Genomic DNA, 22,757 nt, shown 5'->3' with positions numbered 1-22,757 from the left:
AACATATACTTCAAAATCAGCATGGTGTAGATTTGACAAACTAATACTGAGAACACATGAATCAATGCTGTGACCAGCAACTGTTATTATCTCAAACCCTTCATACCCCACGTTGGGTGCCAAAAGAGACCGTTGTGGTTTAGCCCCAGCCAGCAACTAAGCAACACACAGCCACTCGCTCACTCCCCCCACCCCTGTAGGATAGGGGAGTGAATCAGAAGAGCAAAAGCAAAACAACTTATGTGTTGAGATAAGAACAGTTTAATAATTAGAATAAAATAATAATTATAATAATGATTATGATAATAATAACAATAATGATAATATAATAAAAAAGAAAAGGGAAAAAGGGAAAAAAACAAAACCACAAATGATACAACCACTCACCACCCGCCGACCAACGCTGCTGGTCCCCGAGATGCAATTGCTGCTTCCCTCCCCCGGCCAGCTCCTCCCAGTTAACATACTGGGCATGACGTTACATGATATGGAATATCCCTTTGGTCAGTTTGAATCTGCTCTCTTGGCTGTGCCCCCTCCCCTCCCAGCTTCTTGTGCACCTGGCAGAGCATGGGAAGCTGGAAAAGTCCTTGACTAGTACAAGCACTACCCAGCAACAACCAAAACATCAGTGTGTTGTCAACATTGTTTTCATACTAAGTCCAAAGCACAGCACTATGCCAGCTACAGTGAAGAAAATTAACTCTATCCCAGCTAAAACCATGACAAAGGCCTACTCTCCCATATCACAACCACCTCCACAAGGAAGAAAAGCAGACTAAAGAAACAGGTTGACAGGAATCTAAGTTCGAATTATTAAAGCAACAGATACACGGGTTCTTTGGATTACCAGTGATAGAACCGCTGGTTGCAAGACACACACAAATACTAGGAAAATTTGTAACACTGCTAGGCGAGAAGTACATTAAGCAAATATGAAGTGACTCTAATGCATTGGAGATTTAAAGTGAAGCTATAGAGAAGTTTCTAAGTTTTCCCAGGGAAACACTTGGTATAGCCAAGTGCTCAAATCTTACCCAAAGGCATCTTAGTGGGGGAGGGAAGAGAGGCTCAGCCCCTAGACTGGTCCCAGAAATCAGAGTGGTACGCAATGGTATCTTCCCCAACACCCTTTTTCTCTTAACCTAACTTATACTCTTTTTTTTCTTTCAGGTGGAGCTTGAGTGACTCTGGTCATACATACCTTTATTATGATCAGTGTAAAATTTCCTTGCTTTGCCCAGTGAGGGGTGGTTGCACCTTAGAGGCAGGTAGCTTTTGGGATGGAGGTGTGTTTTGGTATTATAATGATAAAAAGGACAGCATTTTGTCAAAAGCATGACAGACTGTTGGCTCAGGGTAGCAAATGTGCAGTGTACCAGCTCCATGGTACCGCGAGTTCCCATTTATCACAGAGTCTGGCCAAGTGTGCAGTGTACCAGCCATCTTCCCGTGTTGTGCCTGCACATTAACAAATCCACCATAAAACACCTGAAAACTTAAGTTCATTGTACCATGACTTATGACAACAATGAGCTTCTGAGAATGTAAAATCAGAAAACCAAATGTTTTTTCCTATCCACATCTGTAATATTTTAATAGGGAGAATGGGCAACTGCTAGTTATACAACTTTAACATCTGCTTGAGCTTTTTATGTTCACTAGCTGTTAGTTTCCATTCTGCTAGGGATTTTTTGAGTTATGGGTTAGACTAACCACGTAATAGAATAACTTAATTTCATGCTGTGCTAGAGTTCAACCACAATCTTCTTTCAGAAGACACCCCTTACTGAGCGTGAAGCCTCCTCAGCCCTTTTGTCCTCCAGTTCTTTTGTTGCTTCCTCCCTTTAATAGGGAAAGGGTTAAATAATAACCAGTTTTATGGGTTTTGTCAACAAGGGACAGGAAAAGAAGTTCAAGAGACACACCAGGCCTTTTCCTGGTCTCACACCTAATTGCAAAACATCACACTGTTAGTAAATGTCATATTCAGCACATCTAACAGAACTGCATCGCATATAATCTTATTTTCAAAGCTATACTTATATGTGAAGTAAAGGTCTGATCTTTTCAGCATGACTACTGTACTTCTGACATACAGTTTCTTCCACATCTTTTCTGACCCACTTCTATCCTATTTTCAAAATGTGTAACAGACATATTTTATACCTCTTGTTCACATAATGTCCAAGACAGCTCTAGTTGGTAAATAAGGTTTAATAGTTATTTTCTATATCCTTGTCAAACTAGAATTGCTTTGCAGAAGTAAAATCTACAGAGTTGAAAAAAGTGTCAAGATGTATGAATTTTAAAATTAGCAATGTAGAGTTCAGAGAGTCATTTCTCTAACAGACAAGTAAAACTGGGTATTAATTTATAATTGTGCTAGTTTTGGCTGAGAAGGGGTTAATTCTCTTCACTGTGGTGCCTGTGGTGGTCGGGGACCTTTCCAGCTTCCTGCGCTCTGCTGCATGGCAGGAGGCTGGGAGGGGTGGGGCCACAGCCGGGGCAACTGACCCCGACTGGCCAATGGGATGTTCATTCCATACCATGTGACACCATGACCATTATATTAAGGGGGGCAGTTACGGCTCAGGGAGGCGTGGCGGCGGGTTGGCGGGTGGCGAGCGTCTGTGTCGCGTGCAGTTTGTTTCAGTGGTTCATCCCTCCCCCTCCTGGGTTTCGCACCTCTCGTTGTTTTCCTTTCCATTGCATTTTTTGTTGTTGGTTTTTAAAATTATAATTATTAAACTGTTCTTATCTCAACCCACGAGCATTACCTTTCTGATTCTCTCCCCCATCCCACCGGTGGGGGAGTGAGTGAACGACTGTGTGGGGCTGAGTTGCCAGCTAAACCACGACAATAATTTATATGTGCTGCACAGAAAATTGGACTGCAGAGTGCCAGGTTTCAGAATTATGTACAGGGCTACATGCAGTCTTGGAGTATATGGGGAAAAATAAAATTGATCAACTGTCATTAAGGGAAGCATGTAAACTACCTATGCGTATGTTCAGTTGAAGAGTATGACCCCCCTCATTCTCAGGGGAATCTGTCTCCAGGTAAAAGTAAAATAGAGAAAGCAGAATAGTTAAGTCATGTTTCCTCTAACATTTTCTTTCCTTCACTCTCTTCTCAGTAGCTAACATTTCTCATTATCTTTGCAACTAGAGAAAAAGTTCTTACCTTAGAAGTCATTATGACAATTGCCCTGGAATAAGGGCTATAAATTAGTCTCTTAATTTCACAAGTAATACTTCAATGTTTTAAGACTATTTTTGCCACTTCAAAACATCAGCCTTTTGGGAATTTGGAGCTTTGAATAGTACTAAGCCCATTTATAAAAATGTGCAAATGCATATCTTTCAGAAAGAACCATGTATCACATTGAACTAACACAGTTAATGTAATATACCCTCTGGGCAGCTACAGAGTAATTGGATTATGCAAGTCATTACCATTTTTTAATTTTTTTAAACCACCCCACACTAGTGATATTATTGGATCAATATTCATTGCAAGTCTCATGAAATGACTATTTGAAGTGCACTGCTTAGGTACAGAAGAGAGTGCCCAGATCTCCCAGTATTCACATTCCTTCCTGTAAAGTTTTCCTGCAGAATTTCAAAGCTTACACAAAAGCATATATGTGTCAGTGGAGAAAAAAACTTTTTCATTTTGGAGTGTTTTTTGTAAATTTAAAATTTAAGTTAACTTATTACGAATAATTAAGCCCTAGAATGGAAGAAAGTTAATTACACTCTCTAATCTCTCTCTCATGCTCTGGACATCTGGCAGTCTACCTTAGCAGTTATTTTGGCACAATAGAGAAGAACCTGGCAAACAAGGCACTCTGTGCTGAGGATATGAAATCTACCCCTATATGTTTGATGGTGTTTACTGTGGACTACCTCTAACCTGGTCCTGCAGACTGAACATTCATTCACAGCTCTAACACATCTTCTAGCTTAGTTTCAAAAGAATCCAAGTTTTTGTGCTCCAAGACTGCTCTGCAATAGAAACCAAAAACATAGCAAGTGTGTGTAACAACAGCCACCCCACCCAAAAAAAAAACCCACCCCTGTGATTCACTCCAAAAGTCAACTTTTTATTCAAATTAAAATGCAAAAGTAGGTTCAGTCCCCAATTTTCCCCTACATGAATGGACCAGAATCACATGCTCGCTACAGGAACTGACATAGCAGGATATGTATGACTCACTAGATGATGATATGGTTTCTAAAAGCCCAGGCTAAAGCAAGAGTTTGAGAAACCAATTGACAGATTAATAGATCACATAACTGCAAACTCATAATTTTGTAATCAGTTAAATTCCCCTACTTATAAGAAGTTACAAAGCCAACATACCAGCACAAAACAAAACTTCATACTTTTCAGAACAGAAAGTAAACAGTGTATTTGCTAGAAACAGCAGCTTTTACAAAGGTAGAATTTAATTTCTGATCTGAGTAATAAGTCACTGGCTCAAGAAGGGCAAGGGGGAGGACAGGGAAACAATAGGCCACACAGCCTAACCTCAACCCTGGCAAGGTTACATAGCCAACTCTCCTGGGAACTTCATGAAAAACAAGGTGACTAGGAACAGGCAGCATGATTTTACATGGGTAAATCACACCTGACCAACCTGACTGCCCTCTACAGTGAGACAGCTGACACTGTGGACACAGGAAGAGCAAGAGGTGTTGCATACCTTGATTTTAGCAAGGGCTTTGACAAGGTTTCCCAGTTTCCAGGCACATTAGTGACATATAGTTTGCACAGGTGGAATATCAACTAGATGGTCCACCAGATTCAAATGGTTGTGACTGCAGTATAAAGTCCAGCTAATGGTGAGGTACCGGTAGCATTCATGAGGGGATCAGTATTGAAGTCAACACTTTAATGTCTTTATCACTGACCTGGACAATGGGAAAGAAAGTGTTCTTCAGCAAGTTCACAGATTTTAGCAAACTGGTGGAACAAATTATATACTGGAGGGCATGACCGTCAGAAAGACCTCAGCAGACTAAAGAAACAGGTTGACAGGAATCTCATTAAGTTCAAAGGCAAATGCAAAGTCCATTATTCAGGACGGAATAACCCCCATACAACAGTACAGAGTGGGGCCGACTAGCTAGAAAACAGCTCTGCAGGAAAGGTCAAGATTGTCCCACTGGACAAGTTGAACACGAATCAGCAGCACAACCTTGCAGCAAAGGCCAACTGCGTATTGGGCTGCATCAGTAAGCATATAGCCAGCAGGTAAGGGAACTGGTGATTCCTCTGCACTTTGTGCTTGTGTTCAGTACAAGAAACCATTGACATACTGAAGCAAGCCAAACTGGGAGCCATCATTTACACATTACATACAAGGAGAAATGGAAAGAACTGGGTTTGTCAGTCTTAGAAAAATAAGAGCAGAATCTTCTTGTTGCTTTCCATGAGACAGTGGATAAAACAGACTCTCTTCTGAGGGGCACAGTAACAGGATTAGGCTAGGTAATACACACAAGTTGCGGCAAAGGAAATTCCAATTAGATATCAAAAAAAATTTTGTTCACAATGGGAAGAATCAAACACTGGAACAGGGGAACAGAGAGGCTGTGGAATCTCCAACCAGGAGACATTAAAATCAAAGCCTGGAGCAATCTGGTCTAACTGGATCTGTTTTGAGCAGGGGGTTGTACCAAATTATTTCTAGAGGATCCTTCCAACTGAAATTCCTCTTAACTTTAATAATGCAACAACTTCTATTAAAAACAAAGATTCAAGGTGTCTCAAGGCCATGGGCACACACTGCAAACTGGAAGAGTTCCACCAGATGAACAGAAATTAGTGTCTTCTATCCTCTCTCCTTTTGTTCTTGCTGCACTGCTTTGCCATGATCTTATCAGAACAGATTTTCTGTTGAGGCAGGCTAAAGTAAATACCTCTTGGGTGATAATAAGCAGCTGGAAACGGGAGAGGGAGTAAGATCTTCAAACTAGCAGTCAGATTCACAAAAGACTATGGCTTTACCATTTGTCAGACTACAAATGCATATACTGTGGGTATATGCTCCCCAGGTGGGCTACTCAGTCAAGAGGAAAGAGAGGTTACCTCATGAATCAACACCAGGCTGCAGCCTCTAAGAGAAGCCTCAAGTCTCAGCTTGACCAAAGCTTGAAGAAAACATGAGTTGCATGTCAGACCTGTGCAGCTATACAATTGAACAGACTATCAGATGGATAACATTATTCGTTTATCATTCACTTTGAAGGTAGATACTGAAATCATCATAACAATCAACTTGACCACCTTGTAGAACTAAATAACTAAGAAATGAAGCAAACATATGGTATCAGGCTCAGTGGGATAGGATTCATCTCACACCTCAGCCAATGGAAGATGAAGCATTCAGCCAAGTTAAAAAAGAAAGCCTGAAGAACTACGTCACAAAGGAAACATACCGGGATCAACTGTTCTCAGCAGTTGTCTAACCCTCTTCATTGACTAGAAGAGCTCATATAAAAGTTGGTACAGTCAGGTGATATCATTCATACCTAGAATGAATATTTTAAAGAACCATTCAAATTTTAAAAAAATTAACATACGCATATTTCACTATGATTCCTTTTCACTATGTTCTTTAATCTCAATACCCTTTGATGGCATTTTGATCTTTTAACTCCCAGAAAGAACGTCAGACTACTTATCTACTCAGGAAATACAACAGGAGAGAAAAAGACAGTGATTGATAAAGGAAAATAATCAACATTTTATTAGCACTTCAACAATTACCTGGCATTCCATGGTAAAGCACAGTTTTAAAGATAACATGGTTATCTCTGATCCAACATAACTGTATGATTTTTTCCAAATACAAAGGAAAAAAATCCCCCCCTTTTATTTTTTTTAAAGAAAAGCTAAGTCTTATATTAGCTACTTATAAGCAGAGACATGTTGCATACCACAGTTAAATACTTCAAGTTTGACAAGACAAAAATTAACATTTTAGGACTTTAAATCCTTTCAAATCCCTTTTTTGCTTAGTTGTGAGGGAGAGAGATAGAGGACATTTTCCTAGTCTTTCTCCTTCTCCCATTTTCCTTCTATTTTTTTGCAGGCCTAAAAGAAAAGTTGAATACAATGAAATCAAGAGTCCACACATGCTACATTCAAACATAGCTGCCACAATGTTTTAATTTAAAATTTAATTACAAGTATTTTCCTGCCATGTACAACATATTAATGCTTATATGATCATTTTTATTTCAAATTATATGAAACATATTTGCAATAAGGGTAGTTTCTTTCATATACTGTTACATTTCTTAATGCATTACCTGCTCAAAGTCTGGGTTTTAAGTGATCTTCACATAAAAACAGAGGTAGCTAAGTGAAAATTGTATATTTTATATGAAGTCTCGATACATGGTGTAATGAAAAAAAAGTTTGTTCTATCAATCAAGATGGATTAATTTCAAGACTTCCTTCATAGTAGTTTGTCTTACCCAGATATGAATGCTTTTTAACACAAGTACAGCTATTTCTATTTAGTCTTTGTCACCATGGAAACATGATAAATTAATTCTTTAGGCAAATATTTGAGTTCTACTCAAGTACACTTAACATAAAAACAAAACAGCAATCTATATAATAATTTAATTTAATTCTTTACTGAACTTATTATAGGCATTTAACAGTGCTTTTATTTAGGTTAAGGAGAAGTCAAATAATCAAAACACTGAATTTTAAGTTTGGTATGTTTCTGTGCTGTCCAAACAATAGCTTATTTATTTAGAAAAATTCTAATAAACTCCAGCATCTTAAATATCTTCAAAACTACTTTTTCCAGCATCACAAAAATGTTAATTCAAAAAGCATCACTAAATTTTAAAGTAGCAAATATAGTTAAAAGTCTAAGTGAACAAAAACTGAAACACTGTAGTCCAACTTCTGTGAACAGAATAGGTATGCAAGATGTTCTGCCTGTGCAGAACTGGACCATATTTTTTCCTCAGACAGTTAAAAAGGCAACGACTAGAAAAGATGGAGAATTTAGCAGCTGCTGAAAACAGTTAAGCAGTGCAAGTAAGTGTACATTTCCTTGTCAGGCTTGAAGATCACTCGGTAGGCCCCTGAAATCCTGTGGTTTCTTTTACACAATTTAAGTGGACACTACAAAAAAGTGGAACTCTATTTTAAAGAAAAATAACTTTCCTAAAGTGTTCCTGATTCACAGCATCCATGCAATCCAAAAAAGAAACACTTCAATTTTTTTTAAATAGAGATTTAATAGAATATAATGTTTAGGAACTCAACTCATGTAAGCATCTGTTTGCAATTCTGCTTTAAATTTTTATGAAATAGTTATTTTTGTCCATACTGGCCAAAGAACAGCTTTGATGATAAGACAGAATGCAACTTTGGCACAATAATTTTTAGTGATTTTCCATGACAGAAGTACAGACAGTTAGGAGGAGGAAGCCAATAAGTACTTAAAGATGACAAAGAGTAATTATTTCCTGCTTCTAACAGCTCAACATTAACCTTAAAAAGCACATTTTTGTTCTTTAATGCATTGCTTCATGGGAGATTTAGTTTGAATGGCTAGTGTGCCCATCCTTTCATAAAAGCCTACATCCCTGACTGAACTACATCTCCTAGGAGTCAATGCAGTCTTCTCCAAATGCTTGCTGCATTATGACAGTAAGAGATTCTTCTAACTCCTGTTTTCCATTACCCCTGTGACAAAACTGTAGTCTCAATCATGAGTGGAATATAAATCAGTATTTAGATTTGATGTGATTCCTTGACTTTGGCCTGTAGGGCATCACAAGTCTTCTTAGCATCTCCCAACAACACGGCAGTATTGGGTTTGTAGAAGATTGGATTGTCCACAGCTGCATATCCAACTCCCAAAGATCTCTTCATTACAATGACCTGCATATAAAGAGTTCATGATTGACACAGTGAAATCCAACCATCAGTCCCCCTCAAATGAAGACGACACAAAACCAACCTCTACAAACAAAGGGAGAGGAAGAGAGATCCCTGGCCAAAATAGGGTGCTCACTGCTACAAAACTGTATGTCAAATTTTAATATACCAGATAAATTAAAATCTGGAACAGTTTCAGAAACACGTTATTGTTAAACACGGTATTACAAATCAGATGAAGTGACTGTGGACACTACATCTATTCATAGGCTTTCACTTTATTCCATGTAACAAAGGCTGTTGCTGTACGCTTCTATGGGAGAACTTATCTTGGGCCGCATATCTCCGGGACACAGGGCTCTACCCACCCTGGGGACAGTGATGCACAGACATCAATATGATGGATACAAAATGTCTGTTTATTTAGCTGCGTCACATGCTTATATAGCTCTTGCGCTTCCTGTTCCTGCCACTCCTATGGGGAGGAGTCTATCTTTCCGTCACAGCCCGTGATCTTCCGGTCGCCGATCCCTGTCTATTCCCCTACATCTCCCCCTCCCCATGCTGCTAAAAGTTCTACAAAGCTACTTGCGAAAGCGGATACATATTGCGGTCAGGTCTATATTCATGTAACTCTTGCAGGCGCTCTTTGATTTGTCTTATAACACAGCATAACAATGGCAGCCCACAAGTAACCATGATTACTACACACAACAAGATCCCCCCAATTATTACTATCCAATCCCAGTTCATATCTCTCTTTTGCCGCCCTTTCCCAGTGTCACTCTCGTTGCAATATTGCTTGCGATCTTGTCAAGGAGCTCATTTCTTTTCCCAATGGTATGGCTAGCATGAGGATCCATGTCAGCAGACCCTGCAAAGAGACAACTCAGAAAGGGATTATTCATTGTACATCCTTGCACAGTTCTGCTTTCACACACTTTGCAGGCACCCATTCTATGCGCCCTTCATTCTCAACCGCAGCGTAGCCCCTCCCCAGGCATCTCAGTTTCCATCCTCTCTCCCATTGCTCACTGCCTGGGAACCTTACTCGTACCTGCGGATAGCGTTCGCCTGCTTGAGCTTTGCCAAAGTGCTTCTCCACTGCTGTAACTTGCTCCTGCCCGCGTATAAAATGATTAAGCGAATATAATGCACGCATTAAAATAGTTTGCTGAGCTGCTATGGGTATAGCTCCCTTATACCCCTCCCCCTCCCCAAGCTGTATTATTTTTGCTTTCAAGGCGCGATGAGCGCATTCAACAATTGCCTACCCCGTGCTATTGTAAGCAATGCCGTGTTTTAATACAATATTCCAAGCTTTACACCATTCTTGGGTACTTCGAGCCCGAAAGCATGGTCCATTGTCTGTTTTTATCTCGGTGGGCTTTCCAAGCCACGCCATCACCATGGTTCAATGCGCAGTCAAGTGCGTTGCAGTCTGCTTCCGATGTTGAGTAGCCATGATGACTCCACTATATGTATCAATTGTAATTGCCAGGTGCCTTCCGGGGGCCAACTGTGGACATTCAGTAAAGTCAGTCTGCCAGACAGCATTTGCTTCCAGTCCTCGAGGGTTGACTCCTGCCTCCCACAATGGCGAGTGCTGACAGTAAGGACAGGTGGCTACTACTTCTCTTGCTGCTCTTATTGAGATGCCACACTCCTTTGCCAAGGCTTTAGCACCCAGGTGCAGTTGTTCATGCAGTTTCTTTGCCTCCGTCAATGTCCAGACTCCCGCGGCTGCCTCATCAGCCATGCGATTCCCCTCAATCAGTGGTCCAGGCTCCATCTGATGACTGCGAATGTGAATTACTGTCACAGTTGCTCCTTGCTGCAATAAAGCAATCTCTAGCATCAAGGCAATTTCTGTGTGTGGTACACCCTCTCGTTTCATGGACGCGACTAATTTATACACGTATAAGGAGTCTGTGCACACATTTATATGCCGATCTATATCCTTTCGCAGGGTCATCTCTAGCGCTTTCGCTTCTAGCTACTGCACACTTTTACCCTGCTCCTCATACGTCTGGCGCATCCAACTATTCCCTTCTTTCCACACTACCGCCGCTCTGTTCGTCTTCGAGGAAGTGTCTGTGAAATATGTTGGTCCTGGGTGAGGAGTATCCAAAACTCTACTATCCACACTTAAATCCACCACTTTGGCTGTCTCGGCCCACCTCTGTACTGTGCCTGTGACGATTTTCCCTGGGTACGAGTATACCGCCAATTTTATATCCTCTTCACTCTCTACCACCTTCCGCCATTTCTCCCCATTCCACAGCACTGTGAGCTTATCTGGCTCCTTCCCAAAGATTCCCTTGCTTTCCCGTCACAGACGCCAAATCATTCCCCCGGCTACCTTGACTTTTGTGGAGAATGCATCCTTGGGAACCTTCTGATATACCCATCGCAGTGGTTTTTCTTCCCCTGTCTGTATTTGATACAGTAATCCTAATCCTCCACCGGCGGTTAGAATCCAACCTGCGATTAATTCCTCCTGAGGGTCCCACCGCCATACTCCTTCCTTTTGCATTCGACGTTCTATCATCTGCAACTGCTGGACTGCCTCAGCGTCTAAACTCCTGGGCTCCCATGGGTCGGTCCCTTTCAGCAACGCATAGAAAGGTTGCATCTCCTCACTGGTGACGCGCACGAACGTCCGCAACCACTGCAGTGCTCCTACCAGCTTCTGTACATTGTGTAAATTTTTAACCTTAGGTGTAAGTTTAATAGGCTGAGCTTGTATGCAATCCCCTTGTATTCTAGCACCCAGAAATCCACACACTGGTCCTCGCTGTACCTTTGCCTCAGCTACCTTGAGGCCCTGTCCCTCAAGGCCCCTTTGGGTGTCTGAAAAGACTTTTTCACACAACGCCTCGGTGGGCGCAGCTATGAGGATGTCATCCATGTAGTGGATCATGTAGATTCTCTCCCGATACTGTCGCCTTACTTGCTGCAATGTGGAAGCCACATACCTCTGGCAGATCGCTGGAGAATTTTTCATCCCCTGCGGAAGTACTGCCCACTGCCATCTACTACCTGGTTCTGCACGGTTCACCGCGGGCAGAGTAAAGGCAAATCTCTTTCTATCATCTGGATGTAGCGGAATACTGAAGAAGCAGTCTTTGATATCTAAAACAATGACTCGCCATCCTTTCGGGACAGCACTCAGATCTGGTAGGCCAGGTTGGAGAGGCCCCATGTCCTCCATTTGCTGATTTACTGCTCTAAGGTCATGCAGCATCCTCCATTGGTTTTAATCTTTCTTTTTTACAGCAAATATAGGGGTGTTCCACGGGCTCATCGAGGGCTCTAGGTGCCCTGCTTCGTGCTCTCGTTTTACTATAGCTCTTACAGCCTCTGTTTTCTCTGTTGTCAGGGACCACTGCTCCACCCAGACGGGCTTCTCAGTTTTCCACGCCAACTTGTGCTGACAAAGCCCCTCTGAGGCAGTGGCCCCTATGCTAAATTTTTCAACCCGATCCCCATCTGGGCAAGGGTGTCCCACCCCAACAAGGGGCTTGCTACCCCATCTGCTACTAGTATGGTCACTATGGCCGTGAGGAGCTTCCCTGCCTCCTCGTCCATGACTTCGAGTTTCACAGGGCAAGTACTAGTCCTCATCTGTTGTTCTCTTCCTACCCCTATTATACGTTTTCCCATGGCAAGGGGCCAAGTTGGTGGCCACCGTTCGAGTGGCATCACTGTGACATCTGCCCCAGTATCCACTAACATTCCCAGGCATATCTGTGCCGGGCAACTTGGCTCTTGCGGGGTAATCATCACCACCGCCATGGGTCTCTTGTTACAGCCTATGACCAAGGCCACGCGGGGGCTGTAACCTGCAAATCTTGCTGGTTCTGCTCCCCTGCCTGAAGGTTCACTCCCCCTTGGCCTGCTACGGTGGGCCAAGCTCCTGGCACTGGCACCATGATGGGGGCCATTTGACTCACAGGAGGCGCGAATCCCCCTCGCTTCGCCCTCCTTTGGCCGTTTCCCGGCTTTGTGGTTGGACAATATCTTGCCAGGTGTCCTGGCTTCCCACACACCCAGCACCTCCCTACTGGGCGTGCTCCTCCTCCATTATGTCCTCCCCTTTCCGCTAGCAGGCACCCAGCTTTAAAGTGCCCTTGCCGTCCACACAAGTGACACCTCGGCCCCACCCCGGCCGCTTGCACCATCACCCTTTCTTCGCTTCCACAGTCAGGGTTCTGGCAGACGTGCGCTCCCACACCGCCATGCTGATTCAACGCCTCCTGGCGCAAGACATGCCTGATGGTTTGACCCAATGATGCCCCCACCGCCAGGGTGCAGAGGACATCTTGTGTTTGCGGATTTGCTTGATTTCGGAGGCAATCCATAAGGCTCCTTGGCTGCTGGTGGCAATTCTGATTCTATAATGGCCTTCTGCAACCTGTCACAATACGTTGTAAATGGCTCTGCTAGTCCTTGCTGTATCTTTTGCCAAGGTTCCGCTTTTTTTTCATACCTGCCCACTTCGCTATACGCTCTGCAGGAACTCTCCGTTACCGCTTGCAGCTCCCTGCCCCTCCTCCAGGAGCTATCCGGACAGGGAATATCCAGGGCATCTCTATCCTTACTCCATCGAGGCTACAATCTCTAGCTATCAGCCGCCAGTTAGGTAACTCGACTGACTGTCGCTGGGGCGCACCCTTCGTTAAGAGTCCTGTCTGCTGCCGAGTTACTTCCCCTAGTGTGCGCATAGCCTGCTGCAGCTGCCGCAGCACGTCCTCCGCGGACCCCTCCGGAGCTGCAGCGCTCCAGACCTCCCCTTTTGGCAATCTCTCTCCTCCCTCCTTCTGATTGGTCCTCCGAGTCCCTGCTGCCTCATGCCTCTTTTTTGCACGCTGCAGGCAATCTGCCCCATCTTCCCACATGTGGACATCGGTTTCTCCCCCAACTTCTGATTCGCTGCTACTCGAGGTTGATCTATACCCACCCTGTCCTCCCCTCCAGGCACCCCAATCCCCCTCCTCGTCCGACTCCCATCTCAAGGGTTGCCCCGGGAGCCAGTCTCGAGGGTCAGGCAGAGTGCGGTGCCGCTGCCGGCGCTGCTTCCAGCGCTGATCATCTTTCTCCTTCCGCTCCGTCACTCCCGCTGCGCCCGCTGCCACGTCCCCCTCCCCGCGCGCAGGTACCCGCGCCTGTGCCAAATCGTCCCAGGGGTATGCAGGGGGGCATTGCAAAGGTCCTGCTGGCTCAACAGGGAACATCGCCGCTTCCCGATCCACCCCTTTGGGAGCCTCAGACTGAATTGTTGGCCAGGCTACTCTGTCCGAACTCTCCATTTCTTCCCCATCCCCCGTGATGTTTGCCCCTGTCTGCGTCCCCACTGCCCATCCTGGGTCTATTTCTGGGCTACTGTCACCTGTAGCACCATGCAGGCACAGCCGCGCCTGCCGCCACGTCTCCTGATCATCCCGAGCTTTCAATAGCAATCGGTGTATCTTTCCCCAGAGCTGTATGCACTGGGGTTTTCCCATCATAGCCCTTTCGGCTAACTCCTCTTTAATTCTCACCCAATTATCTTTATTAAGTATGTCTGCGGGACTCCGTATGAGCCCCTGCGTAATCATCCATTGGATGGCCTTTGAGGTAGGCGCCTTCGAAATCAAAGTTCCATATTCCTTCCCCAATCCCTTCAGTACCTTTATGACTGATTCCATGGCGCGCCCGCCGTCCTGCGGCTCCCCATCCCACCCTTGCGTGCCTCAAGCTATCTTTTCCCCCCGGCGAACTTGCCATGCCGCCCTGCCGATCACGTCGGTGTCACCACTTGTTGCTGTACGCTTCTGTGGGAGAACTTATCTTGGGCCGCATATCTCCGGGACACAGGGCTCTACCCACCCTGGGGACACCACTCCTATGGGGAGGAGTCTATCTTTCTGTCACATCCCGTGACCTTCCGGTCGCCGATCCCTGTCTATTCCCCTACAAAAGGCAAAGCAAGATGGGCACTGATGACTATAACATAGTTTAAAAAAGTAAAAGCCTCAAAAACCTATTTTGAGAGCCCAAGTCCCTGTCAATACCACAATTCAGATGAGCATTTACATCAATACTTGGTGCAGTGCTCTCTGATACTTCTCCAGACTATTACTCTGTATTACTTCATACATGGGATTTAAAAAAAAAAAAACCAAACCAAAACTAAAAAAAACCCCTAAAATAAATTTCAGACAGTTTTAGCCATTAAATATCAAATAAGTTAACCACTGCACCTTCAGAAGAGAAAGTGTGAAGCTGTACCAACTTTAAACATGTAAATGTTTATTTCTCAAATTGCAACACATAGCTATGGACAAAACACTGATTAATGTATGTGCCTATGACACAGAGTACTCGAACAGTTCAGTTTAACAACACTGAACTACAAAAAAAAATTCACAAAGGGTGCAAAGGAATAGTTGACCCATAGAAGAACTGAGGCTACGATTGGGTTCAGAATAAGAGATCAAAGATTTCACATCAAGGAAACTTGATGTGAGCAGAACATCATTTGTTCTAATCACATTTTTTGAGCAGGAGTACTTTCATTGGTCTTTTCAACTGCACCCACCATTAGTCTCACTAGAGCACTTACTGATGATTATAAAATCATGAACACTACATCACACTTGCAGAGCACTGACTGTTTTGTTGGATGCCTTGCAGAAAAACTTCTCATGGAAACCAGAAGAGTAAGATAATCTTGTTAGCTTCTCCTATAAACCATGTTTTTAAAAGCATGCTATCTATAGGTAGGTGCTAACACAACCCTGTTAATCTCACCTGTTTGGACTTCCAGACATCAAGAACTGGCATTCCAGCTATGATAGAGTTTGGATCTTCCTGCGCTGCTGAATTACCTGTATCATTTGCACCAATTACAAGGACCAAGTCAGTTTCTGCAGCAAGAGAAAGAAAATAAAACTGATGAAAAATTATCTGAAACCTGAACACTGAGGCTGATGTACATTTGTGTGTTAAATCTAATCTTTAAAGGCAGAAGAACCTTTTATGGTAAGAACTCTACAAACATTTATTTGGACTTCATTCACAAATATTTTACAAACTTATCAAAGCAAGTTATACACGAGAGCCCAAGTGTGCTACCAACTACCCCAGCAAACTGCAAGCATCTAGAACCCCATTTCAAGGGGCTTATTAGGCCACTCTGCCACGCAAAGTTAAATCCTTTATTATTTAAATGTGGTTTCACACACACATAGTATCAACACTTTCAAATCTCTCTGTGCCTGGCTTTTCTTTTGAATATTCTTTAGAAAAACCTTTTACTAGAAACTTTCTTATCTTTATTTAAAGATGTAGGAAAAGAAGATGTATGTACATTGCTATACTGGTTTGCAAGACATAAACAGGGTCAAATCATCCACAGCACCTGACGTAAAGAAATAACAGTAGTTTTCCTGTATGGAGCAGTAACATTGATAAAAAAAGACACAGCATTTGTCATTTATTTCACAGCTACAAGCAATTTAAAAAGCTCTATTGGTTCTGGAGGAAACAAGTTTCACAGGCCTATTTATCCCTCTCCCTTCAATACCTACTGTTTTCCGTACTCCTGCATCCAATATTTCCCTTTGCTTTAACCTGTCTGTACTCTCTGCTTCTCAGTTTTCTGCTTTTGAGTCAGGCCATTTCTTGTATTCCTCTGTGCTCACTTGCCATCAGCTGAGAGAGCACTCAGATTGCTCCTCTACAGTGGTATCACAACAGGCACAAAGAGAAACTGAATGGCCTAAGATTTTCTATTTTTAAAATCCTTGTGTGATGTAAAAACAGAAGAATCAAATAAAAATTTACAAGATCAAATCCAGTCTACTAGAAACTTATAGCTCGCATGCTAACCTGGGAAGTCTTCATTCATCTCATCCATTTCCAGTACAATATCGTAAGGAACACGAGCTTCTGCTAGGAGTATGTTCAGCTGACCAGGCATATGGCCAGCCACAGGGTGAATACCAAACCTAACAGGAAAAATTCCAAGCCCATAAATAAGTACTGAACACTCTGGTTTATATAAAAAAATTGCTACCTGTGACCTACAAGGCTGAGAAGTTCTTTAAGTACAAGCACACGTATGAATTAATGAAAAGAAATGGTTAAATCTTAACAATATTGTAAATACTTTTCCAGTGTTGCAGGGAACTGAGTGGGTGGGAAAGGGAACAAGGCCCATAGATTTGACTCTTCACCTAGAGAGCAGCTGTTCCTTTTCTGGAAAGTTAAAAGTACAACTGACACAAAAGGTATGCAAAAGAATACACTCAATTCCCAGTAAAACTAAAAAAGCTAGGAGTACGTTTTCAATCCTTCCATCATAAGATGACTCTTTCAGAAAGTTGTTGTACCTGCAAAGCGGCTTTGGAGAGCCTACTGCAATAAAAATACCAAGGACACTTCTAGTGACAACATGGAAGGAACTAGTAGCCAGAAATGCCCAGAAACACATCACTGCAGGATGGACCAACAGAGTAAATTTCCCCCCCAGCAAAACCTTATACCAACAAGCTTAGTGGCTTTTCTTCAATTATTTTTTAAAGTAATAGGACTATTTTACCATTCTGTCTAGCTACAATCATCAGCCCAAGCCACATCACGCACAGCAAGCATTCAGGTCTACCTTCCAAGCAGTACCATATTTAAAACCTTGTGACAAATCTCTTTGGTTCTTTATGAATAAAACCGTTTGCTGCAAAACCATCACCCACATTAACATACTTCACAACTCCCTTACATCACTAAAAAGTGAAAGCACCACAGAATAAGTAAACTGTGGGAGTGTTAAAGGGCGAGCGGGTCTTACTGATCACTCCTTGGCTCTCCAGTCAGTGAATGAGCTCATGGATGGGAATCAGGGAGTCTCTGTTGGTGCGATATTGCCACCGGTGCACTGTTGTGGTGGCAATCGGCACTTATTGTTCTTTGACCTTCAGCAACCCCACCACAGAAGGGTCCTTTGAGAGGCCAGGCAAGGTAGACAGCTGTTTAATTTCCTCCGTCTCCAAGGCAGCTACACCAAATGCCCACCTGTACCCTTTTGGGTCCTTGAAATACCCTCTCCTGAGGTAGTCTATGCCAAGGATGCACGGAGCCTCTGGGCCAGTCACAATGGGGTGCTTTTGCCACTCATTCCCGGTTAGGCTCATTTCAGCCTCCAATACAGTTAGCTCTTGGGATCCCCCTGTCACTCCAGCAATGCTGATGGGTTCTGCCCCTATATAGTTTGATGGCATTAAGGTGCACTGTGCGCCGGTGTCCACTAAAGCTTTATACTCCTGTGGGTCGGACGTGCCAGGCCATCGGATCCACACAGTCCAGTAAGCCCGGTTATCCCTTTCCTCCACCTGGCTGGAGGCAGGGCCCCTCTAGTCCTGATCATGGCAGTCACGACTCACTTCCTGTAAATGTGACTCAAGAGTCCCTCTATTAAGCTCAGAAATAAAACCAGCACTTCTACTCCTCTGTCTGGGGACTTGCTCACTGGAAACTGGAGCAGCAGCTCTCCTGGAGAAACTCCCCAAATGATTGTTCTCCCTTGCAGCTCACGTACCCGTGCCTCTAGGGTCGAGGTAGGCTTGCCATCCCACCTCATCATGTCCTCTCCATGGTCACGCAGGTAGAACCACATACATATGTGTAACCCCTCCTTTGAGCCAAAGGACGCTTATTCCTAACAGCTGAGGCACTACTCTGTCGAGGTGGGGAGTAGGACAGATCTTCTTTGAGTTGCTGGACCTCTCGGGATACTTTCTTCACAGCAGAGACAAGCGAAGAAGAGATATTTGTTTAGTAATCCCGGAGTCTATCAATCACCTCTGCCACTGTTGGTGTCTCGTGATCTTTCCAGGACGTTACTGCCAATGAGTTTGCATGCGAAGATGGTGCGCTCCGTACAAACTTCCGCCACATGGGTCATGTGCACTCGGCTTCATCTGGATCTTTGGATGACCGTTGATCGTCCAGGTCACCATAAATCACCTCAAGCACAGCTAATTCCCTTAGATACTGGATGCCTTTCTCTATAGTTGTCCATTTTCCTGGGCGATATGTAACATCTTCTTTAAAGGGATACCTTTCCTTCACTCCAGACAGGAGTCACCTCCAGAGGCTGAGGGCTTGTGGTTTTTTCCAATTGCTTTGTCAAAGCCCCCTTCCCCAGAAAGGGATCCCAATTGTTTGGCTTCTTTTCCCTCTACTTCCAGGCTACTGGCCCCATTATCCCAGCATCAGAGCAGTCAGGTGACAATGTGCTCACCTGAACGATGGCTATAATCTTTTCGCATATCTCGCAACTCGCTCAAGGACAGGGATCAGGTGGTCTCTGTTTCATTTATGACTTCTTCCTCCTTTCCCCACGATGGCCCTGGTTCTTCATCATCCCGTTCTAAACGAGTTGATGTCCGCTTCCAATATTTCGTCTTGTGTATGGGGGCAACTGATACTGGTACGGGTTTATTTTCTGAGCTAGCTCCGGTACTTGTTGTGGGGGTTTGAGTGGCTGCAGTGCCTGTTGTCAGGGCTGGATTGTCTACAGTGCCAGTCACTTTGCATTTCAATCCAGAGACATTCTCTTCCCCTTGGGGGCACTGAATACTGTTGAGCAGGGCTCGGTATGCATGGGCCAGACCCCAGCACGTTGCAGTTATCTGTGTCTCTCTGGAGTTCCCAGCACAACAACATACTTTCTCCAAATATTCTACTAGTTTTTTAGGATTCTGCACTTGTTCGGGGGTGAAACTCCAAAACACTGGGGGTGCCCACTGCCCTAGGTAGTTGCCCATGCTATCCCACATGCCCTGCCACTCATAACTATCAAGTCTCGGGGCAGATTTCTGGGTGATATTCTTAAGTTGCTTAGTCAAAACCAAAACAACATGCCCAAAAACTAACAATAAGTGCACCTTAACCACCCAAGGATGTTCAAGATACAAAAAGGTTGTTGTAACAAAGGCACAGACATCATAGAACAAAGTTGCAAAGGTACTATTCCGTATTTCCTCCCTATAAAATCTCTCAGAGGAGGAGGTATAATTGCTAATTGCCTCAACAAGGTGGTATCCGAAGTACAGTAACGGTTTCAGCAAAAACCCCAAATACCAGATAAAGCTGAAAACGAGTGTTTGTATAACAAATCTTGTAGGCAAAATGTTACTAATCACAGCAGAACACAGCAGACTCAACAAACCAACACCAATCTTTAACACCAACTGCAAAAAGGACAACATGGTGCTGTGACCAGCGGCTGTTGTTATCTCCAACCCTTGAGCCCCACATCGGGCGCCAAAAAGACTGTCGTGGTTTAGCCGGCAGCTCAGCCCCACACAGCCGCTCGCTCACTCCCCCACCGGTAGATGGGGAAGAGAATCAGAAGGGTAACGCTCGTGGGTTGGGATAAGAACAGTTTAATAATTAAAATTAAAAGAAACAACAATAGAAATGCAATGTAAAGGAGAACAACAAGAGGCGCAAAGCCCCGGGGGAGGGGGGAAGGGAGGGGAGAGGGGGAACGAACCGCCAAAACAAACCGCGTGCGCCGCAGCCGCCCACCGACCCGACGCCGCGCCGCTCCAGAGCTGCCACTGCTCCCCCCCTCAATATATTGGTCATGGTGTCACATGGTATGGAATGAACCTGCCATTGGCCAGTCGGGGTCAGCCGCCCCCACCATGGCCCTGCCCCTCCCAGCCCCCCCCCCCCCCCGCCATGTGGCAGAGCACGGGAAGCTGGAAAGGTAGCAGATCCCCACAGTGAGGAGAATTAACCCCTTGTCAGCCAAAACCAGCACACCTGGGCATGGCGTAAATGGTATGGAATAAGGTGTGGAGAATGTGCTGGGTTTGGCTGGGATAGAGTTAATTTTCTTCACTGTAGCTGGTATAGTGCCGATGGCACATTGATGTTTTAGTTGTTGTTAAGTAGCAGCTCAGTTTCACTAAGTAGCGCCTGTAGTAATTAGGGACTTTTCCAGCTTCCCATGCTCTGCCACCTGTAGAAGAAGCCAGGAGGGGAGGGGGCACAGCCAAGTCAGCTGACCCAAACTGGCCAATGGGATATTCCATATCATATGACACCATGACCAGTATATTAACTGGGGGGGTTGGCACAGGGGGAGTGATCGCGTTGTGTCGGTGGGTGGTGAGCAGTTGCATCACTTGTTTGTTTTGGTTGTTTACTCCCCCCTCCCCCCCCGCTTTCGCCTTTCTCTCTTTCTCATTATTTTCCTTTTCATTGTATTGTATAGTTGCTGTTATTATTATTACTTTAAGTATTAAACTGTTCTTATCTTAACCCACGAGCTTTCTCACTTTTACCCTTCTGATTCTCTCTCCATCCCACCTGTAGGGGAGTGAGCGAGCGGCTGGGTGGTGCTTAGTTGCCGGCTGGGGCTAAACCACAATAAATCCCTTAGACATAAACCGTTGACCAAATCTGAGACTAGGTTTGGACTTAGCCCCACATAAACTCCTCTCTGAGGAAGAGTTTAGAAAGCAAGGGGGGCCACTCTGAATCTTGTGACTCAACGGGAGGGTCCTCCTTACCCTTTTCTGTCCACGATCTCTCTGTGAATCATTGGAACTTGATTTTTCTTTGTATGTTCCTTCCATGCAGTAATTAATAGAGTGAACCTTGCCATTGAATTTTGTTAAGTTATGCTTTTACAACATCATATTAATACCACTTTTGCTAATACCTTTGATGGTGATTCTTTAAGCAATCTAAATCACTCTTTTGCGACAAATTGGCATAGTCGGCAGGATTCTAAATCAGGATTCGTGACACAGGGAAACACCGGGAAAATATCTCAAAGGAATTAAGGGGTGTTCCTCTAAGAAGGTGACACGGCCAACAGCCCAGCTGAAGTGCCTCTACACCAATGCATGCAGCATGGGCAACAAACAGGAAGAGCTGGAAGCCCTCGTGCTGCTAGAAAGCTATGACCTAGTTGCCATTACTGAAACTTGGTGGGACTAATCCCATGACTGGAGTGCAGCTATTGATGGTTACAAGCTATTCAGAAGGGACTGGTGAGGAAGGAGGGGCAGAGGGGTTGCCCTCTACATCAAGAAATGGATAGATTGTGAAGAGCTGTCTCTGAAGAATAGCCACGAGCAGGTTGAAAGCTTACGGGTAAGAATTACAGACTGAGGCAACAAAGGCAATCTTGTGGTTGGTGTTTACTACAAGCCGCCCGATCAAGGGGAGCCTATTGACAAAGCCTTCTTACTCCAGCTACAGGAGGCATCGCACTCACAGGCTCTCATCCTGCTGGCTGGCAGACTTCAACCACTCCGACATCTGCTGGAAAAGTAGCACAGCGAGCTGTAGGCAATCCAGGAGACTCCTAGAATGCATTGAGGATAACTTCTTAAGCCAGGTAATAGGGGATGCAATACTGGACCTGATGGTCACCAATGCAAGTGAGCTCATCGGTGACGTCAAGACTGGAGGCAGCCTGAGCTGCAGTGATCATGCACTGGTGGAGTTTGCAGTCCTGAGGGATATGGGACAGGCAAAGAGTATAGTCAGGACCCTGAATTTTAAGAAAGCAAACTTCCAGCTGTTCAAGGAGTTAGTCAATAGGACCCCCTGGGAAACTGCCCTCAGGGACAAGGGAGCAGAACAGAGCTGGCAGATCTTTAAGGATGCTTTCCATAGAGTGCAACAGCTCTCAATCCCCAGGTGTAAGAAATCAGGAAAGGATGGCAAGAGACCAGCATGGATGAGTCAAGACCTGCCAGCGAAACTAAAGGACAAGAAGGAAACACACAGGCAGAGGAAGCACAGACATGTGTCCTGGGAAGAG

The 22,757-nt window shown here is 44.3% G+C and overlaps 1 protein-coding gene across 7 annotated transcripts in view; it reads right to left on the bottom strand.

The window, feature by feature from the left end:
* The window catches only part of LOC104047827 (NAD(P) transhydrogenase, mitochondrial-like), an 849,989-nt gene that overhangs the window by 796,737 nt on the left and 30,495 nt on the right, over positions 1 to 22,757 (bottom strand). For 3 of the 7 annotated variants that reach the window (XR_010370809.1, XR_010370808.1, XR_010370810.1), the window contains exons 2-3: positions 15,719 to 15,834; positions 8,933 to 9,466 (exon numbers count right to left, since the gene is read on the bottom strand). Coding sequence is in view for 4 of the 7 variants with exons in the window: in XM_064439800.1 (XP_064295870.1) it covers positions 8,777 to 8,926; positions 15,719 to 15,834; positions 16,799 to 16,889 (357 nt within the window). In the remaining 3 variants the exon portion in view is untranslated. The other 4 variants (XM_064439800.1, XM_064439799.1, XM_064439801.1 and 1 more) reach the window with 3 other exon arrangements.

Source organism: Phalacrocorax carbo (assembly GCF_963921805.1).
Source record: "Phalacrocorax carbo chromosome W unlocalized genomic scaffold, bPhaCar2.1 SUPER_W_unloc_1, whole genome shotgun sequence".
Lineage (NCBI taxonomy): Eukaryota > Metazoa > Chordata > Aves > Suliformes > Phalacrocoracidae > Phalacrocorax > Phalacrocorax carbo.
Note: the sequence above shows the minus strand (reverse complement) of the source record. Positions and strands in the feature narration are given on the sequence as shown.